The 21,586-nt window shown below is 39.8% G+C and overlaps 1 protein-coding gene across 7 annotated transcripts in view; it reads right to left on the reverse strand.

Annotated features, from left to right (window-relative positions):
- Positions 1-1,861: 1,861 nt before the first annotated feature.
- ZFAND6 (zinc finger AN1-type containing 6) overlaps positions 1,862-21,586 on the reverse strand; it is a 38,438-nt gene continuing 18,713 nt past the window's right edge. For 6 of the 7 annotated variants that reach the window (XM_076347917.1, XM_076347915.1, XM_076347920.1 and 3 more), the window contains 5 exons: positions 14,239-14,408; positions 12,881-12,992; positions 10,613-10,713; positions 3,426-3,539; positions 1,862-2,807 (listed from right to left, as the gene is read on the reverse strand). In XM_076347917.1, coding sequence (XP_076204032.1) covers positions 2,659-2,807; positions 3,426-3,539; positions 10,613-10,713; positions 12,881-12,992; positions 14,239-14,389 — 627 coding nt within the window. In that variant the 5' untranslated portion in view covers positions 14,390-14,408 and the 3' untranslated portion in view covers positions 1,862-2,658. Of the gene's footprint in view, positions 2,808-2,889; positions 2,937-3,425; positions 3,540-10,612; positions 10,714-12,880; positions 12,993-14,238; positions 14,409-21,586 lie in introns of all 7 variants that reach the window. The other variant, XM_076347919.1, reaches the window with a different exon arrangement.

Genomic DNA, 21,586 nt, shown 5'->3' on the forward strand with positions numbered 1-21,586 from the left:
CTCTCAGTATTCTTAACTCTGAGAAATATGCACAAGCCAGGCCAAAGGAGGTTTATCGGATTGCTTTGAGAACAATACGTGTGGAAGCAGAATTGCCCGCTGCTGATCTGCCTCGCTGTCGGTACTGCCACAGCGTCGCAAGGCAGGTTTCCTCTTGGTGCAGTCACGTTTCCTACCGTACAATTGAGGGCCAGAAGAGTTGTCGCTTCAGAATGGGCAGTGGTTAATCTGAATTCCAAAGGCAGTCGCTTTTCTTGTACCTTTTCTTCCTTCAGTCTCTCAGACAGCAGAAAAGACAAACAGGATTGGCTTTCCCCCCATTGAGAGATCTACAGCGTCTCCTCTCTAAGACTTACCACTGTCAGATGAAAGGCAGATTGGAGGGGAGGGCACGTAGGGGAGAGAAAAAGACACTTTTCCTAAAAGGAGGAGAGAGACCAGAAATAGGGAAGAGGGAGGAGTCAAACTGAGAAGAGAAGGATTGGGGAATGGGGAAGTAGCAGCAAAGAAGAAAGCAAACTGAGGAACACCCACGGAAGAGAAGACGCTGCTGCTCCTCCACGCTCGGTGCTGTGTAAGAGGAAGTTTAGCAAATGCTCTGAGGAAATACAGGATCTCTGACCCATAAAGAGGCAGACCATTACCGAAACTTGCCAGAAAGAGTTATATTTATTCTCTCTTTTACTATAAAAACCATGTGCTTCATAGATTGCAGTTAAGCCATTTTTGCAAGCACAAGATACTTCATTTATTATTGGGTCTTGCAAATTACTTTCCATAGCTATCTGATAGAGAAAGCTCCTTCTGCTGCGTAGTGTTTATATGCTAAATGTAGTGCTTTATCTACTAATTGCCAGCCATAGCTTTTAAAGAGCATTCAGAATTTTAAAGGATGTAGCCAGCTTTGATTAAAAATTTAACATTTTAAATAAAACCATGCAATCTCATTTATTTCACAAATGCTTGAAAGCAGCAGCAAGTCACCAAGTGAAATTTCAACCGCAGATCAGTACCATCTGGAGAGGAATTAGTTCTGTTAGTGAGTGGACTGTTAAGTTTGGTGATAAGTAGCACAGGCTGAAGTTACCATGGTACTACGTAAACCACTCAAGCTTGAAGTTGTATGGATGACCAGGGTGGTTGAACGGCTGAGGCACAGACTCTGATCTGACAAGACAGGCAGTCTTAATTAAAAGAAAGTTACTGAGCACCCTCACAAGATAAAAGAATAATTCCTCCTACCCCCAAATGGGGATCACTTACAAGCCTGTAGATCCGCTAAGGAGTGCGCAGAAGGTGGTTGTGGCAGTGTTCAACGTTGAAGTCTACGGATTTCAAAACCTCAGAATTAAGGACATCTCACTGGAGAAACTGTCTCAAGAACCATTCTCTCACCTAACTTCAAAGAAGTCTGTGCAGTGCTGCCTGTCAGATACTGGATCACAAACCCCGCAGCTGTATTTCCCAGAACCAGAATCACACGCGTGGGTCCACAGCCTCGTCACTGGCCGCATCTGTTTTACCTGTAGGTCTGCCCCCAACTTAAGTACATTGTCACAAACGACCCCAACTCCTGCACGAGTGACACGCTGCACAGGAAGCACGGAGAACTCCCTGCGCAGAACGTATCAACGCACAAGGTAGAAAGCTTCTGGAAATTGTAGTCTTTCTGATAGTTATAGGTGGAAAGGTAAACAAGAATAAATCAGGAGTTAGCTGGCATTGGGATAGGGACGGTTTCTGTGGATAAATACAGTAAGTATATATTATATTGTAAGTAAAGGAACCACCAATGGAAGGTCCCCATGAAAATAAAGCAAGAGAAATCCAAATTACAGATGCCAGTGACAGCCACAGGGGCTCAAATTTTTTTAAATTTTATTTAATCAAAGTTAAGACGTGGATAAACATAAATACAGCACAGATACTTCAGATCATTCTTCATATTTGTGTACAGACAGACTGATGGATGTAATCCCAATGAAACCTGCAGTCAGTGAAGTGCATACAGCCTTCCCCCCACACACACACAAAAACAAAAAAACAATTTAAAAAAAAACAACACGCAGACAATCTCAGCACACACTCTCATTACAAATGATTCATACATAAATAGGTAGAGGGTGCAAACAAGCTAATATGCGAACATGTATAACCTCTCGTTAATGGGAAAAAAAACCAGAAGCAGCCATAATGATTAAAATACATTCAGTTACTGATAACTAGTTGTGCCATACAAGGCATTATCAAAAAAAAAAGGAAATTGTGCTGCAGAGAAAAGCTATATACAACAAGAAAATAAACTGCAAAGTTAACGCATGCATGTTTTATCCTGGAAAAGCACAGCCCTCCAATATTTTCTCCACGTTTGTTATAAAAGCCCTCTGCACTCAACTAAAATTAAAATGATCTTAAAGGATAATACTTGTAAAGTTTACTTAAGTCTTCAGCCACAGAAAACTGCAATGAAAATAAATGTTCAGAGTCATTTTCAAAACAAAAAACAAAAACAAAAAATCTATTCATCTGATGACATGCATGATTAAAAGGTCTAGGCAAGATACACTGCTCTACATTCCTGATGACTAAGGAAAAAAGCTCAAGTCAATTTAATCTGCAGATGGTCAGAGGATTTTGTATTCCAGCAGAAGCAGCAGTTCAGATCTTCTGGATCTTTTCCCCAACAACTACAGGATTCTCTTTTCTGATTTTCTCAGCAGCATCGGCTTTGTAATTGTAAGAGCAACTGTGTACATCTGAATAACGGTGCATACCACAGTAAACGTTTCCACACCGACACTCAAACCCTGTGGACAGAAATATTAGCTTAGACATTTCAACATTCTTAATTATACTGGTTTGTTTTAAATCCTGAATGTGTTCACTCACTAGCAATAAATCTCAGTCACCAGTGTCAATCAGCCAAAGAGCCCCTGCTGCAGAAAGCATAAGAATCACAAATAATACATTTTTAAGCAATTACAGTAAGATTTGTCTTGACCATTCCTTCCTACCACATGAAACACTAGCACAAAACGCATTCTTAGAGACCTCCTGCTCTTTCTCTTTGTTTATGAATCTTCGCCCTGCAGAACTCAAGTTTTCTTAGGCCCTTTCACTGAACCACCGCAAAGCTGGTTAGTGAACAGCAGCAAACTATCATCCAATTCCTCAGCTAAGCAGACTTCCAAAGGGAAGTATTTGGAATTACGAATTTCACTTAAAGACAGGAAGCTGAAAAATAAAATAATACATAAATGACTAAATCTAGTAAGAGCTAAGCTGAAAGCACCTTTGGCCAAGTTTTATTTCAAATCAACAACATGGAGATGACCATGCCCCATTTCCCCCTTAAGAGAAGAACCTTTCAAAGGCCCAAAGCCTAAACAAGTCTCTCTAAGAAAAGTGAAATCAGAATTTCTTACCGGTAAGTCCAACCTTCTTCCTGCACATGAAACAGCGATTCTTTTTCTGCTTTGGTTTGTCAAGCGACTTGTCTTGTTCTTCAGGTGTAGGCTCTGCGTTCTCTGACACTGAAGCTAACATTAAAAGTTAGTAAGAACAACGGAAAAACACGTCTGTGTCTCTCCCCTTCCTCTAAGTCATATGATAATCTAAAGCCCACGTTGTAAATCTAGGTTCTGGGGTTAGCCATTTTGCTGCAGCTTCCATGTCTGAAGTGTAACAGACTCAGCAGTGGGACTGGAACTCCCTCCTTCTGAACCTTCAATCTCATTTAATTAGAGAATTCACTGAATGCTCATACAAAGTTCACAGTACAAAAACACCATAAAGAAACAGAATAATCAAAAGTTAGGTTTAAGAGTAAGATTCAGTGCTGTCAGATTTAGGAAGAGAATACAACGCCAAGTGTTTCCCCACCAGTGTAACTAGTCCGGTTCCTAAAATTTGCTTGTAAGAAGCACTGCATTTATTCAGATCAGTTGAGTAAAACACTCCCTTTTAAATACTGAATCAACATTGTTTTTGCCGAAGGTTGCAGTACTGAGGCCACACAAAATGCAGTGTTTCAGAACAATCTCTACCACTGTGACGCTGCTGCTCTTGCACACCTGGAAAAAGCCTACACAGGGGCTAGTCACTACTGGGGTGAGCCACCATTAGCTCACACGGACTTACAGGGAAGAAGTATGCTATCCTGAAACCCAGAAGGAAGGAGGTAAACACCTCATTTTAAAGACACTTTTGCTAAGACAACTTTCAACCTACTTTCATACTCTCTCACATCTGAAAGAGACAGGTTACAGGTTGAGTGGGAGAATATAAACAAGTAATGGTAGTATTTGCCTGACCCAGGTAAAAATAGAAATTGGCTGGTTTTCCTCAAGTATTTGCACATTCCTTACATTACAAAGCAGAAATAGAAACCAAAAAACCCAACTTCATTTCATTTCAAGAAGGGCTAAGAGCCAATCTCTGCCTACCAGCCATTGCTAGATCACAGCAGGACAAGTCTCCAGTGAGTAAGGTACACAGAAGCTAGGAGTATTTGCAGCAAAGAGGCAAAGAACGAAAGCAAGCTCCAGCTGGGAGGGGCGTCAATGGAAGCAGAGCTAGAACCAATGCTGTAAAGAAGGGAATACAACAGCAAGCCCAGACATTTGTCAGGGAAAAAGCTGCAGGCATCTCTGCGCAGCTGGACTTTTGTTAGGCGGAGACTGTCAGATGCAGTTCTGTGCTAGTTCTGTGCCAGCCAACTGCTATTCTGCATAACAATTCTGGTGGGGTTTTTTTCCTGTGCTGCTATTCTGATGATTTTTTTTTTTTTTAAAAAGGAAAGGGCACTTTCCACTTTTGCAATATATCAAAACATTGTAGTCTGTACCAAGCAACATCAACAGGTAGCAAAATACCTGACCACCAGCAAAGACTTTGCCCGAGTGGACAGTATGTTCCAAAGGTTAAGCTAGCAAAGATAGTCAGACTGTTATACATGGCTTATTAAATCCTTTAAAAATCACTATCTATGCTACAAGCAGACCTTTTCTTTGTCCTGAAATTTGTAAGAATTGATAGTTTGCAAAAAAGGTTCAATGGCTTTAAATGGCACGTTTCTGAGCGGACAGGTAATATCCAAAGGTTTGCAAGAGAAGAGTCAAAAGCAGTAAGGATTAAAAGATGCTAGAGAAGTATCAAAAGTGGTAAGACTTACTCAAATGAACTCTTGCAGTGTTCTACAGAACAGACGTTGCAGTGTTTATTAATTCGTTAAGAAAGCTTCATGCCATGAATTAGCGTTTAGCAGCTAACATTCTCAAGTTTGCACTTCCTGCTGTAGCAAAACCCAGTTACCTCAATCTAAGTTTTACTAAAAGCCTCTGTAACTATTAGCCAAATTTAGGAAAAACTGGCACTGTTCCCTGCATAACAAGGCTCTCTAATACATACATACTTACATTTTCTTTGTGCATATGGCCCTCGCATTAAAAAGGTTTAAAAATATTTAAGGACTGCTGCTCCTAGAACTGAGTGGGAAGATTCTTCTACTGCTGCCACAAGTCACTTTGTATCTACTATAGTAACCATAAATTTTAGATCTCAATTTGCTTTCGCATAGAAGCCAGAGATTTGACTCAAAATCCTCTATGATGATCGTGAATATCCCAACCACTAAGCCACCTTTAGATGACAAAGTGCCAGCGTTTAGTGCTCCGTCTATGAAGGCAATAGAAAAAAAGCCAGGTAAAATGCAATACGACCCAGCTTGGAGCTCACAGGAAACATGCTGCAGCCACTCCCAGCTGCTGTACTTTGGATTCCAGGATGCTGCTGCCTGCTTTGCTTGAACCCATCCCCTCCCTTCCCCCAGCCCCAGCTCTACCTTTAGCTGGAGAACAGAAGCACTGGCAGCACCAGTACAAGCTGCCAACTAACCAAAAAGGAATAAAGCATGAACACACACTCATTTTTCTGGAGCTGACAAGTTGGGCTGGCCGCTAGAAGTTCCCTGTTGTACAGAGCACGTTCTTAGCTGATCAAAACAAGCAGAGTCTGGATTTCCTCCAAAAGGCAGAAGCTTTTGCTACTGCTTTGCTTGTGCCAACCCTGCTTGAACTCCGGTGTACTCTGACAGACCGTGAAAATGGCATCCGTGAGATCAAGCACACTCCAGCCCTTGCATCTCTGCAGGCACACCACAGAACTCCGTGAATTTGCTGCAAGACTCCTGACACCTCATCTGTTCTCTCCTCTCTCCCTACTCTGGACATTTTATGTTTATCACCCCTGTATTACCAGGCAGAGTTCTCAAAGAAAAAGGTTCCTCATTCCCACAGGAAGAGTGTAACAGCTACTTTTACCTCTTAAGTGCATCTGACCAGACCTAGGAAGAAGAACACCCAACTCCTCCAGAGGAATGAAATGTGAAGTTAATCCTAGGCAGAAGATCCCTACTTCCTAACATTGTAACACTAAGCTGAAATCATCAGCCTAAAACACACTGTTTCAGTGTTAGAAGAGGCACATTAAATAAATTAAATAAAAGCACACTTACCTACAGAATTTAGTTTTAATTCTTTCTTGTGAATGTTTCCTCTCTCCCTGGAGCATTCATCCAGTAAATCAGGATATCCTACATTATCTTCTACAACTGTATCATAATCACACTCTACCTCTGAGCCCCTGGTACTGTCACAAAAATCAGAAGTATCCATCAATTCCTTTCCAGTTCTGTCTACTGAGCTAGCTCTGATAAGGTCCACTGAAGTTGATGCCGTTAGTTCAACAGCATTCACCTTAGGTCCAGGTTATTTCTATATAAAGTTCTGTAGCAACTTAGTTCTTTTAATATTTTAACTTAGTCAGCAATGACTGAGTTTTTAAACTGTTTCACCTCACAAAAATCCTAGATGAGTGCAAAACCAGGTGACTTCATTGAAAAGAACAGCCATGCACCTTTTAGCTAGTTAGCTAGCTAAATCTTAGTTAGTATTTTGATTTTTCAAAATACTAACCACACCATATTACACGACTGATTGCATTTTGCAATGCTAATATATGGACCTCTCCAATTTAGCAATGAGTTCAAAAATCAGAGCTGCTGTTTTGGTTCTCCGAAGTTTTCAGCCTCAAAGAGGCTAAAAGCTCACCTGTTAATATGATTTATACTTCTAGCCCCACGTTCTGGAGTTGTAAGAGCTCCATAATGTATGTGGTGGGACTGCTCCTGCCTTCCATGACAAGTTTCACTTACCTTTAAAAACCTCCCTGAAGTATAAAGCATGAATTCTAACCTGGACGGTTTCAAACTCATTAATCCTAGAGAAACAAAGCGCCTCTTTACCCGCTTGCAGGCTTGCCTGGAGGCAGCACTGTTAATCCCCTGGCTAACAAATCAGAAATCCTGACTGGCTAATCCTAACAGGGCCGTAATGTTGACCAAGAGGTACAACAGTCCATGCGGCAATCTAAAATGAGTTGGAGAGATGCTCAAAATAGAAGAAAGCTGCTACAAAAGCTGGATTGTACCTTAATGCATTTCATTTTAGGTCATCGCTAATGGTATATTCATGGTATTTAAGAACATTAAACTTAAAAAAATACTATCTATTAGCCACTATCTAGTGTCTGGGTTTTTTGCAGTGTTCAGTACCTATAAGCATTATGACGCAGTCACTAAGTGTAAAATCTAGATTTACTAACATATTCTATAGTTTTCCTCTATTTCTTTTGCAATGCATAAATCCAGTAGAGACCTGCTCTTTGGGATTTTTATCCCTTTGTAGTTCTAGCTTGTCTGCAAACAGCAAGGACTGTGCGCGCATAGCTCAAGTCCCATTTATCTGTCTGCTTTAAAAAATAATAATAGTAATCTAAGAAAGCCTAACCATTCACCCAATCTTTCATTCATTGTTACTGCAGCCTAGTAAATTTTGTTAAACAGCAAGTCAAGGGGGCCTCATCTACAACAGCTAACTTACGATATAAGTAGCATGAAACAATTTGCTCCAGAACAGACATTCCAATGAAGCAAGATTTTTATCAGAATAAATACTGAACAAATGATCAAAGCAGACATAATTTCTTTTTTCCTCCCCTACATCAACAGAAGTAGCATTATAAGCTCTTCAGTCTGGGACCAACTCCCACAGTTCTGTGACTTTTTTCTCTTTTAAATGCTACAAAGCCAGACAATACTAAGTAACTTTGATTCACATATTTCTATTACATTCTTGTCAGCAGCCTGAAATTCAAATTCTGGATGATGTGGGGAAAAAAACTAAAACAAAACAAAAAACTTTAGGATGCACAATTGTGACAACAATTCAATGAAATCCACTTAGCATCCATTATAAGCTGCTTTCTTTACAAACTTACACTTTCAAAGTAAAATACTTTAAAACTGGAAACACTACATTTGCTATGATTTTCAGTTAAGGGATAGCACAGAAGCAACTCCTCAGAAAATGAGGCTGACCCTGCCACAGCGAGTTATAAATAGGGATTGTAATTTAGAACTGCAATTACATGGTGGTGGTGTTCCTAGTTTAGGAATCACTATGGTACAAAGAAAAGGACACAGGACACAGCTGAGTACTCGAAACACCTGATATAGGTTGATCCTTGAAATACATACTGTAAAATGCAAATATGCCTCTGAAATCAAAGCTTCTACTTGAAAAACCTATCTTATCTTCTCATAGGGAGAATTAGCTTTAGAGGTAGAGAATTACAAGGAGCATAAATTTATCCAAATGGGTAAGAAGAGAGACGTTCCTCTGAAAACTTGCTGGGAAAAGCCTTTTCACAGGCCCAAGTCACCTCACAGTACAAGCATCAAAGATTATTTTAAAATAAAGCACTCCCCCCACTTCCCAATGAAAAGACAGTAGATGCTGCAAACCCAGAGTTTCAACTTACAGCTAAACCAAGCAAGTAAGATACGTATGTAAACAGAGAGACTAATTCAGGCACTGGATGGAAGATGAAGAATCATGAGACCAACAGGAAGAAGAAGAAAAAAAAAAAGACAGGGTAGTAGGAAGATCGGCTTACAGAAGTTGCCTTTATATTCTCTGATATATGCCACATCCATATCGGCGTAAACCTGCAGTGCAATATTCATGTGCCTGACTGAGACGTTCTACTTCTGAGGTTCCCAGAAAGGGATGTACCTGCATGGGAGCTGGGTTACAGCTGGGTTCCCCATACTGCGGAACAGGGATGAAAGTGGAGCCACACGTGTATTACTCAGAGGTGTACCAACTAAAAATCTAGCTTGCAAACCTACCTCTGCTGTGCAAACATATAGAACTTAAGTATAAGCCTTTTCAGCACTTGCTCTTCTCTCAAGCTGGGTAAGGCCAGACATCGTTGATCGGTATTAAGAGCTTGCCTTACTCGCATTGTCAAAACTTAGGCAACACGAGCTCTCAGCTCCGGAAAACAAACTAAATAGCAGGTATTAGAACATATGTCTAGAATGTATCTTTTTAGGAGTAAATATGTTTCTAATAATTGACATCTCAAAGGCTAGTACAAAATGGCATTAGCATTAAAACCTTTTCTCTGAGTTTTACAACTACTGTTTGTGACACCAAGGAGGTGGCCTTACTCAGCGCAGTAGCTAAATAATGACTCCTCTATTCCACCCTACAAAAAGGGAGACCTCAGGTTTAGACAAGAATCTGAAAAGTACAACTTTGATACCAGAGATACAATGAACGAACTCATATTTAGCATCTTTAAGTGGAATTACATGTTGCGTCTGTGGAAAACCTAAACTCCTATATTTAGACTAGTCTACAGAAACCTAACTCTACCCACTAAAGCCTTAGCTGTGTCAGCAGAAGTAAAGGCAGAATACTTACTGACTTACCTTTAAATACTTTTTATAATGTCTACGGATTACAAGTCTGAGCAAATTTTGTATACTATCTGGCATTTTTGCATTTTCCTAAGAAATACTATTAAAAACACTTTAGTTTTAATCTCTGCAAGCCTGCACATAAAAAGAAAAAAAAAAATCAAAGAGAAAAACTTTACATTGTACCAGCACTAAGGATTTTAGGCCAATATAGTTAAAATCACCCACTCAGCCATTTTCCTTCAAGCAACCAGTTTGTGGTTTGGTAATTTTATATTTGATAAAGTGAATTTGAGTGGGTCAAAATATTACACCACTACAGTTCACAGGTGAAAGGTTCTTTTATAGGTGTTTCATGTTTATACAAGATACTAACATTGTTCTTACAATAGCTATGTCATAATACCCTCTATCACAAATATGCTCATAAAGTTCTGTGATATTTGCTGCAAATGACTACCCTGAGAAGTAACAGATACTCAAAACTCTACTTACATGTAATAGCTGTGGCATAAAGACAGAACAGTCGATTGATTTACGATGTGCATTTCCAACCCCAATTAACACACTTGTTATGGCAGATACTGAAATCGCCAGTAAAACACAAGAGTTTTCAGTTTAAGACTTGCCTTTTAAGAAAAGAAAGTTTATCCTTATTTTGCCTTCTGATTTCACAGAATATTTGTGTTTGAGAATAAGCCATCTCTTGAACAGGAGTATATTAACAACAGTCAAAACTTTAAAAACATTTTTTGTAAGTTCTGTCTCTGAAAACTAGGCACCAACCTTGCAAATCTTCTCTCTCAGGTACTGTTTTGTCCGCAGCCGTACTATCCGGTTGGGATGATGCTACAGATTCTGTTAAAAGTGACTGACTTGACACAGGGCTGGGGGCAAGAAAAAAGTTATGATTTTTATGAGGCATGTCCATGTTCTATAGAGCATTCCTGAAAGAAATACATTAGAGTACATCTTGCTAAAAGAGCATGCCAAAACTTTTCACTCTGAAGTTGTTTCTGTAACCATTTAAAAACATCACAGTGTCTAAGAATACTGGACAATCTGAATTGATGCAGAAGTTAAACATTTTTGCATTCAGATTGAATGCAATAAACCAGTTCAACTATAAAAAGGGAAAAAAAGTATTTTGGGGTAGTTTGGCATACCATCCTTCCACACAGAAGTAACAATGCAACATTCAATATGCAAGGATCTTTATAACATAAATCAGCAAGACAATTGTAGAGGAGCTACTTTTGGTGTTCTAGTGAAACGAACAAAACTGCAGCATGTCAATGTTTCCAGTAATAAAGCATCTGCAGCTGTACCTAGAACCCCTTAGATTTTCACAGTGTAAAGTGGTGCTGGCCAAACTTCCCGACCCTGTCAGCCATACTGCTAAAAATCACATAATGACTGAAAACTCACAGATTAATACCCTGGACGGTTACGGGATAGAGATTCAATATTAGCAGTGACTTGCAGCCAAGCTGCTCATCCAGCAGCTCTACTATGGAACAAGACAGCTGAAATCCCAAGCGAGAGGTAGCGCTACCCCATTTGCCCAACTTGTTTCTCCCTTTCCACTTAGGGATTTACTCTGAATCCAAGAAATTGGATTATCCAGCAGCCCATGAACCAGCAAAGCCCTACCAGTAGTCCGTGACACAACCAGGGCATTGGAGTCACAATTTTAATTGCCAAGAATTGCATGTAGGTCTTGAACTGCAGGTTTGGTCACCTACAAAAGGGCATTGTCCATTTACTAGACGTTCCCTCAGAGTATCATAACTCTGAGGTATTACCAGAGACTGAAGTTGAATCCCTGCTTTTATTTTGGAAAAAAGAACAAGTGACACTGATTTTTTGATGTGCAAGTCTAAAAGCTACCATCCACCCATTTCTCCTGTAACCAGTAATCAAGCTAGTGATCAAAGAGATATTTTTTTTCTCTGTCATGGTATTATAAAGGTTGTGTGAGAAAACAAACCCAAGGCACTGTAATTGGTTCACCTCTGTGCATTGACCTGGATGATTTTTTTTTTTTTTAACACATACCAGAAGAGTTGTGTCAGGGTAAGGTATCTATTTTCTACCCCAAATAGAAATCCCAGAATGGAAAGACCAAATATAGCATCAAACATGGCACCTAGCTCTCAGTTCATATGCAGGATCCAAGCATGAGATAACACCTCCTATAAAAAGCTAAGGAGCAGAAAACACAGTCTGAACAGAACCAGCCAACAATAACTGATGAAATCACCCTCGGCCTGTGTTTTACTACATTGTGATTTTTAAAGGAAAGTTGGAACAAATATTACTGCAAGTTAGCTTCCATAGTATAACACACCAACATTTTTCACTCAAAAAATTTCCAGAGCACTTAAGTTGCTGTTGGTTGTCTCATTCTAAACTGAAATGCAGCCACTAAATATAAACAAATATTTAGCTTTCACAAATGGAGAGCACTTAGTAAGTCTGAATGATTTACAAGAGGACGCTATGTCTCCTTGAATAATCCAGTTGGAAATTACTTGTTTAATAAGAAATCAGTTCAGTAGCACAACTTGTACTAAGATTCAGGTATCTTTCCCCTGTTCTAGTATGCTCCACTCTTCACAAAGCAACTAGTTTGTTAACACGTTATCATACGTTTATTTAGGAGAGCTCTAGTAAACAGCTTTCTGCCATTTTACAAAATCCTCATATTTCTATGACGAAAAGAGCTCTCCTTTGGTAAATGTACAACCAACTGCACATTGTGGAGTCAAAAGACTAGCCAGACAAATCTCTGTAGAACAGCATGAAGCTGGCAATGCTCCTATTTGAGGCTAAATTCTAAAGAGGAATTTGCATTTGAATGCAAGATGTAGCTAACAGATCAGCTACTATTTACTGTGAGATCCCATGCTTTAAAGTTAGCAGTTAAATCTTACATGTTTTCCTAATCCAGGTCCTAGCATTTAATTATGCAGTATCAGTACACTTTGTTTAATCATCTTGATACAGATTTTTTTATGTAAAAACACAGAACAACAGACAGGAACAGCTTACCTTGGCTGCATAGATGGAGTCGATGTAGAATCTAAAGTTGACTGAGTTTCCTGGGCACTGCCTTCTGTGCACTGAACCGGTAAGGACTCAGTTATACTACTGACAGAAGTTGCTGGAAGGAAGACACTAATGTAAAATGTGTTACACTACTTCCTGGGATTACAAAAGTTATACAATGCAATTATTCTTCGACCCCCATGACACCAGACAGGAAAGTAATTGAATCTCAGCCTGTATCGTAATGAAACATAATTTTACAAACAGTAATTCTGTTTGACCATATTTCGATCACGTTCCAGCCCCAGGCCCCCAGAAGTTACACAGCACAAAGTTTTGAAGCTGGAGCTTTAAAATAGTTACCATTTTCTGCTAATTAAAGCATCTACAAACAGCTTTCTCAGCATAAACTGCAGTATTCTGACATGATATGCTTGGTTTTTGTTTAAAAAAACCAAGATGAATCTGTGAGAAACTGTAGTGTAGCATCCCAATGCCAACTTAGGATCCATTCTGAAGTTGTAGAACCTAGATCCCCAGATGTCAACAGAAGCTATCGCTTCAGTTTTAGAAGTCAAGTTTAATATTAAAGTCAAGGAGGGAAGTCTTCAAGAGTGCGCCATGAGAATCCTTGCTGTCAGTATTCAGCCAAGCCAGAAGAGACATTTTAGAAGCTTCAGGGAAGCACTCCCTATCCCTCCTTCCCCCAGCAGAACATGTTGAAGTTGAAAACACTGGGGTGAACAGAGCAGAGAAAGGGTTCTTCCTTCTGAGGGCACTACCATTAATTTAAAGGGGGAAGAGCCCTCTAGCTTTTTCTAGAGCGTGAATGTAGGAAGACAGCACTTATTTCCAATGGGAAATCTGCTTTGTAGGAAATACCGCAGTACATGGGGCACTGGGCCAAAAAGAACAAGAAGCATCTCTACCTGAAGTTAGGAGAAACAATTCTTAAAAAGCATCTACAGGTTAATCCTTCGGTATCAGGCTGCAGAAATTAAATACCTGTATTTTATATGCTTTTCACAAACATTCCCCAAGCTAAATGTTATCTCTACTGTCAGTAATTTCAGGAAAAATATGTTGGTATGGTATTTTTCTGCATTTTTATATCTTCAAATTGGAAACACTCAGATTAATACAAAAGGTATCAGCAAGAGTCTACTTCTGAGCAGATTAATCACAGTGTGATTATATTACGAGTGTTTCATCCAAGCTCATTCCATAAGGCAAGATACTTGAATAAAATTGTTTGTGCTAATGCTCCTATACTTTTAGTATTTGGACATGATCAGGAAGCAAGCTGCTGTCTACTGTGTCATTTTGAGTTGTTCAAACACACGTATGTCAGCATTACTTACCAGGAGGGCTAATTCTACCATTACTGTTCTGCCTTTGAAGGTGTTCTTTGTAGCACACTGAACACATGCCATTTGTACGAGGATTCCCATAAAATCCGCAACCAGTGGAACAAAGCATAGGCACTTGGCTACGGTTAGTTTCTTGAGCCATTTTCCCTTCTTCTATAAACCTGAAATTGATACATAAAACCCAGTATTTAGAGGCCTGAGAAAACCTTCTTTTACACTTGACATTTGAAAATCTGAGTTTCCTATAGCTCAGCAAAAAGATCTTCTAGAAAAGCTGCCTCGCAGGTAACTCAATGCCCTTTCCTAAAAAGTCTATCAAGTCTGCCCAATAATACAAATACAGTCATATGTATGCTTTGCATGACCCCTACATACAGACCCTTTCAGCCCCACCATTTTATGGTCGATATATGTAGCCCACAAAGAAAAGTAATTTAGAAAATATTGGAAGTATTACTGCTTCTAGCAGTAAGTTAAGGGGAGGTAGAAGAGGGGGACACCTATGCTGAACTCTTCTTGAAACTTGAACACCTGATACTGTGAATGAGAACTATAAAATGAAAGACAAACATGGTAACACATGCTTACTTACTGCATAATTATAATTAACAATAGTCACATGAATTCACAAGTTACTGTTTAGTCACTGTGTCATTAGTGAAAGACAACACGACTGCTTACCACAAAGCTCATATTATGATTTTTCACATGCAAAAAGAAAAATCACCCTTTCAGTCAACACTAGACTAGGTACACATACCTCCTACATATCAGTTTTGTGTGAAAATATACTAAAAATGAAAAATAAGAGAAATAAAGGCAACTCATTAACATAGTTAAGATTTAGTTTTCATAAACACTATATAATTTGTATTTTTTGTCCCTGGCTTGTAAAGATCTGTAAACCTTCTTAGTACAAGAAAATTACAACAAATGACCATTTTCAACAGTGTTCTGAGCCTCCTAACTATTCTCAAATGGTCTACCTTGTAAATCAGTTATTGACATCTGTCACTCAGTGAGATGAAATTAATTTTCCATTTTTTGCCCCCCCTCCATAAATATATTCTTGCCCTTTTTTGTATCAGTTTTGAAAGACAAAAAACCCCTTCTCATTAAGAAACTAAGTATCTCAAGGTATCCGTTATTTCAATCAAGATCAACTTAGGTCTACCATTTTATACTTCCTGATTAAAAATTAGGCTGAAGCATGGATAATTTTAATTCTTGCAAGTCAAACCAAAGATAAGCAGTATTACTGAAAAAAAAAGTAAAAAAAAAAATCAATCTTTCAAGTAACATCAGTATATATTTCAAAAGCAAAGAAAATAAAATCCAGAGGAGAACGGGTTTCAGGGTATTTGAATACTTCACCAATTGCCAAGTTATAAAACTAGATTAAACCACAGTAAGAAGTACACCAGGGTAAAAAGATTTCCTTTCACATAAGATGTATTTGAAGCCAAATACAAACAAGTTTCCCATTATTTTGTTTTTAGGCAAATATCCTCATCTCCTCTCACACCCACATCCATTGCATTTTGGTTTTATTTCCCCAAAGCATATGAAATTGATGCCTCAAAAGGTTTGCAACCCAGAGGTTTGCTAACAGCAACACAGAAACAACAGTCAAGTCTTCTGTTCACAGTAATGTACTCCACCGTAAGGATGAGAAAGTATTCAAGATAAGACAAGGAAGATGTACAGGCAGGAAGACAAAAAAAAAATCTGATAGTATCCTATTCAGCTTCAACCTGCAATTAAGCTTATTTCAGCTGTTTGACTGCACTCCCCCACCCCAATATAGAAGCATTTGCTTTCGACATACAAAGCCCCCATTGACCTCAAACGACAGCTAAATTTGATTTTGCTGAAGTACTGTACTTGTAGCTGAAAGAGCACTTTCATTCCTGCCTTTCTCCAGACAGCCCTTTAGAATGAAACTGCAAGTAGCACATGTGGGAATTCAGTTCTTATGCTGGGCCCAACATTCAGTGAAGCCATGTCAGGAGAGCGTAAATGAACACGAGTTTTCTGTGCTTTGGTAACTCAAACCAATTTAAAGATGAAACCTTACACAAGTCACTCTTGGCATAGAATGTTTAAGATTGAAAGACTAATTAAAAATAACACTTTGGACAGAATATTTCAAGGGCTAATAGAGATTCGATGTCACAATACAAGTATTAACCCTTTTAATTTTAGACAGCAGCACGTTAAGAGAACCCTACTACACTAACTTTCAAAATTTACCATGATTGCCTTTCTGTTCAATAGTTAGCTTCAAGCAGCATGCAGGAACTCAATAACAGCACTGGTTACTGCTAATTTTCTTATTCCCCAACACAACCATTGCTGAAGGGAGTAGGTGCTAATGCAATCACAGCATAACAATTTCTAATGTGGACATAAAAAAAAGTCTGCTCCAATTCAATAAACAAATTGTGAAAGGTGCACAAAGATGCCCAGAAGAAAAACAAGAAAAGCTGGACTGAGTTCCAGCTAAGCCAGTTCCCGAGTTCATTAACCAGTGGATCCTGCCACCAGCCAAAGCACAAGCCACTGGCATGAGGCTCCAGAACACTTAAATCTCCAAGGGGAAGTGCCAGGGATTCTTCTGAAGAGTTTTAATAAAAGCCACAGGAAGCGGAAGATCCTTCATTGGTTGCTAATATTTGGGGAATAAAATGGAGAAGAGATAGCATCAAACTTATGCAATGCTATGAAGTCAAATGAGAAAGAAGTTGAACCAATACAATAGCTTGTTGCATTCAAAAGGGGGCAATCACATACAATCCCGCTCACCAGCTCATCAGTGCTCAGCTGGACCCTCACCGACCCAATTAGTTCCCTGAGCCACCAAAAAAAACCCACCAGGAAAAAAGCGTCATCATCACCATAGAAAATTTTCTGACAGTTCAGTGAGCTCAATCAGTTCACACACAAAAAGAAAAAAAAGCACAACACACAGGGGAAAGACTCTGGAACTGATGTGAGGGATGACATGCGACCACGAGGGACAACACACATTTTAGCAGCCTGTAAGCTGCTGAGATGATTGCACTGATCCATCTGAACCCTAAAGCCACAGAATGCCAAACCAGTATAATAAGCTCTTGCTCCCCAGCTTTTCACTCCCCCTCCCTCAGTGCTCACATGCACTGAAATGAATCAAGGAAGCGGTCAAACTTAGAAAACCAACCACTCCATCTTTTGCCAATTAGTTTTAACATAGACTGGTTTCTGAGCTTGTGTTTGTCATGTATGCTGTTTGGGCATGAGAGGGTCTAGCTGAAGACATGTGTGGAACCACTTGTTTCAGCAGCAGAGCAGGCTTAAAGCATTAGGAGAACCACTAGCCAAAAACAGGCATTGAAAATATAAGGGAATAGAGATCCAGGTGCTGATGGTACCTGCCACTGCACTTCAGACATGCCTCTCCTGTACACATCCACTACTGCACGAGGGCAAAGGCCAAGATGACACAGCACTGTACCTCAGGGACTTTTCTTCCTCACCACTAGGGCCCGAGTCAAACAGCCGCAAGCAGAGCAGCCGGACTCTGTCCCCATCTCAAACATGAACAGCAAGAGATCACTGAACAGATGTTTTGGGGGGGAGAGAAGATGTCCTGTCACCCCAGTTCTTGGCTCAACTTCAGATGATTTGTTTCAAAACTGTCCATAATTCCTCATGCAGGAAGATCCATAGTATCATTGAGCCCAACCATCATGTAAGCCAGTAATGGTGGGCTGTCACTGAAATTGCAGCCTTGGAAGCGCTCTGAAAGGGGTGAGCCAGCTCCCGCAGCCCTGGTCCCTGCTGCACACCCCCGCCCCTTCCTCAAGTCAGATCAGTTCATCCATCCAATAGAAAAAACAAATATTTATTCTGGTGGACTGGAGAGCTTGCTGATCTGACAGAAGATCAACTCTAGAGAACTGACATACAGTGCAAAGGAAGTGACAAGGCTAAAAATAGGACGACCCTTTTTAGGGGCAGCTAGCCCTTGCTGAGCATCAAGCCTACTGTAAAATATATACCCCAAGTACATACCCTATCCATACTTTCAAAACTGGTCTCCTAGCGTGGCTTCAGTATAAAACTTGAAGCAACTTCATAGCTGAAGTGACAGCAACGTCTTGGGATCGACATGGCTACATATATGTCCCACTCGGTTTGAGGTGTCACCAAACAAACGTGGAGCTTGTAAAGCTGCTGGAAATACCTCTGGGCTCTGCCTGTTCCCCCCAAGCTGTGCTTGCACAACATTCATAGGGTCATCCTGTTACTCTGAATGCAGAATTGATTCATCTTAAAAAAAACCCAACTAAACACTTTACAATATTTTAAGCATGTTCCCTCCTTTGCTTTACAGTATAGTTGTATAACCAGTTGTACGAGCACTAATGAGAAGGAAGCATACTAGAGGGAAGGGCAAGAGCCTTAAACAACCGCCCCTCAACGCAACCCCAGAACATCCACTTCATTGAAGATTATGGAATAAACTTTTTGTATTAGCTAAAAATTGCTAAGCTTAAGCTGAAATTACCTCTGATAATTTTCTTCTCAAAAATCTTTATTGCCACTAGAAGCATGGTAGCACACAGCTCTGCAGGCTAAGTCCTTCTTTTCCTACAAATTTGGTGCTTAAAGTCTACCCATTCCTGTTACTCCTGTCATACAGGGACAGCTTCATGCATCTATAAGGCCTGCTTACTGCTGCTGCTGCAGGTCCTACCATTCCCCACTCACCAGTGCACATCCTCAGAGAGTAAGTTATTCTCTATACCAAGCAAAAACCCATAATAAATCATGTAAAGGACATTCCTGATTATAAAATGTATAGAGCGAAGCTGTAGAAACACTAAAGCAGGACAAGTCTTTTGGACATCAGATTCTCTGGGAAGAGAGCTGCCTCTCCCAACACTCTGCAAAGCAAGTAACAAAATACTTGTGTACATCCCTTCCCCACAGAGCAGGCACCGCGATAGTGGTCTTCCCCCCCCCCCTTCTTATTTTCCCCTTTTAATTAAAATGTTTATATGCTACTAGTTTCAAATAACTGATACCCTAGCTTTATAGGCTTCAAACGTTAATCAGTAAGATCAGAGAGAGCAGCATTTAGCAGGATTAAAACACACAATGTTTAGGAATAATCTCCCCCCCTCTCTACAAGAAAAAAAAATTCCACACAGAAGCCAGCCTTCTCATCTGTCTTCCCCAAAGAAAAAGGTCTCTTGAATTCTAGTGGTCCTCATACTTCAAGCTGTGATAGAGAAAGTGAGCAGATCCTCACATCCGCTACCCCAGCTGAAGTACAGTCTTGTGTTCTGCAAACACTCCTAAAATTCGTGACTGGTATGGGAAGGATCCCTCCCAAACACTAATGCTGAAGCAGGAGAGACCACCCAAACAGCATTCTGCTTCAGCTGCAGTACCAAACCAGACACAGTTTGAACCATACTGATGCCAGCTTTGAAAAATGCTTCTCAAACAGAAAGCAGAGCATTTCGTGTAAGCTACTCTTCACTGTCAAAGATCAACACACTTACAGATTTAAGCTGACACTCACCTCAAAGGAGGAATCCAATTTTTAACAAGTGATTAAATATTCCCTCCTCTATCATAATCACCTTTATAATGAAGCAGTTCAGCACTGATTTAAGTAGCACCAGTACTAATGGTCATTTTCCCTTTGTGCTAATGAAGCAAGGAAGAAACTGCAAAAATGGTCATTTGTGCTGCTTAACATATAAAGCTTCATCCCAGGCACAAATAAAAGCAAGATATGAAGTTGTATAGACAAAAATACATTTCATTTTAGAGCATGTACTGGTACAGATACCCGATACCACCTGTATCACCATATGAAGAGGCACATTGGTACAAAAAACAATAAATAGGAAATGCATTCCTCTACAGGCTTATCAAAACAAACGGCAAATAAAGGCTTAAGAGCAGAGCTCTGTTGAATCTTGCTGCAGAAGTTACCAAAGCACTGGCTGTGTTCAAGGATACCACTTCATAGCAGAATTTGCGGAGACACAGCTCCTCAGGTGTAGGACACTACTCAGGGTATAAAGCACTAGACTCACAAATTAACAGCAAGTTACAGAGCGGTCCTGTTTTCTTTTACTCCATTGCTCTCTCCCAAAAGGCCCCAATTTACATTCACTGAGCAGTCATTTGTAGCTGCTTTAAGGCATTACCATGTCCCAGCAACTTGCTATGGAGCCAAGAAGAACTGGCAGATTTGAATAGGGGCCTCAGTCATCACAGTTCAGCCCGGCTTGCTGGTTGCAGTCAGACATGTCATTTCATCTACAGCTCACCCTGGCTAAAACACTACAGCTGGTTCAGATTTGCCAGCATAGCTACATGTGTAGTTACACTCTGACCCAGTTTCATCAGAATGCTTTGAGTTAAAAAAGTGAATATGGTTAAGGACCAACTATGCAAGCAGATCTGTAAGGGCAGTGACCTCTTTGTTCCTGTAGCAGCAGAACACACAGCTGCTGCATTTTTCAAAACACAGGAGTTATCCAACTTCCTCAGCAGCAAGAGATCCTTGCATTTTAAAGCTTTCAATTCATTCCTGTAGGCCTCCAGTTTTCTTCTGCCTCACAACCAAATACAGTTTTAAGTTGCAATTCGAAGTACTGAAGTAGAATTTATATAATGACTTAATACCGGAAACGAAATATTCAAACTAGTGACCAAAGACTTACATAAGATGTTCTCTCAAATCACTTGACAAGTCATCCAATATCTACTTATGTTCTGGTCTATTCCTGTTGAACAGCTTTTTATTTTTGTTTCATGCATAGACTTATTTTAGGCTAAAATCAAGCACTTACATTAGACACTCCTAGCAGAAACTTTACAAAAAGATGGAAAGAGTTACAGAAGTCTTTTCTTCACTTCTAATTCTAAGTAGTCAGCAAATTTAAATCCATCAGTACAGGAACTAAAATACAAATGAAATTCTGACCCTCAAGAAAGCCACATTCCCTGTACAGTCTAAATCCCAGATTTAAGATGACAGGTCTAAATCCCAGATTTAAGATGACAGAAAGACTGTGAAAGAATCACACTAGTAGAAAAAAGAGCCACACATATGAGAGAGAGTGCAATCTCAGAAGTGGCAGAGGGACAGAAAAGAGAGTTCAGGTCTTAGGAAGGGAAGGAACATTACTAACTTTCATAGCTAATCTGAGCCAGAATATCATACTAGCAATGTTACATCATTATACAACCCAGGATCACTCGGTATAGACAAAGCCTTTAGTGTTAAAGTGTGTGTATTGCTAACTACAGCTGTCTGCTCTTGTACTCA

The sequence above is a fragment of the Aptenodytes patagonicus genome, chromosome 10 (genome assembly GCF_965638725.1).
Source record: "Aptenodytes patagonicus chromosome 10, bAptPat1.pri.cur, whole genome shotgun sequence".
NCBI lineage: Eukaryota > Metazoa > Chordata > Aves > Sphenisciformes > Spheniscidae > Aptenodytes > Aptenodytes patagonicus.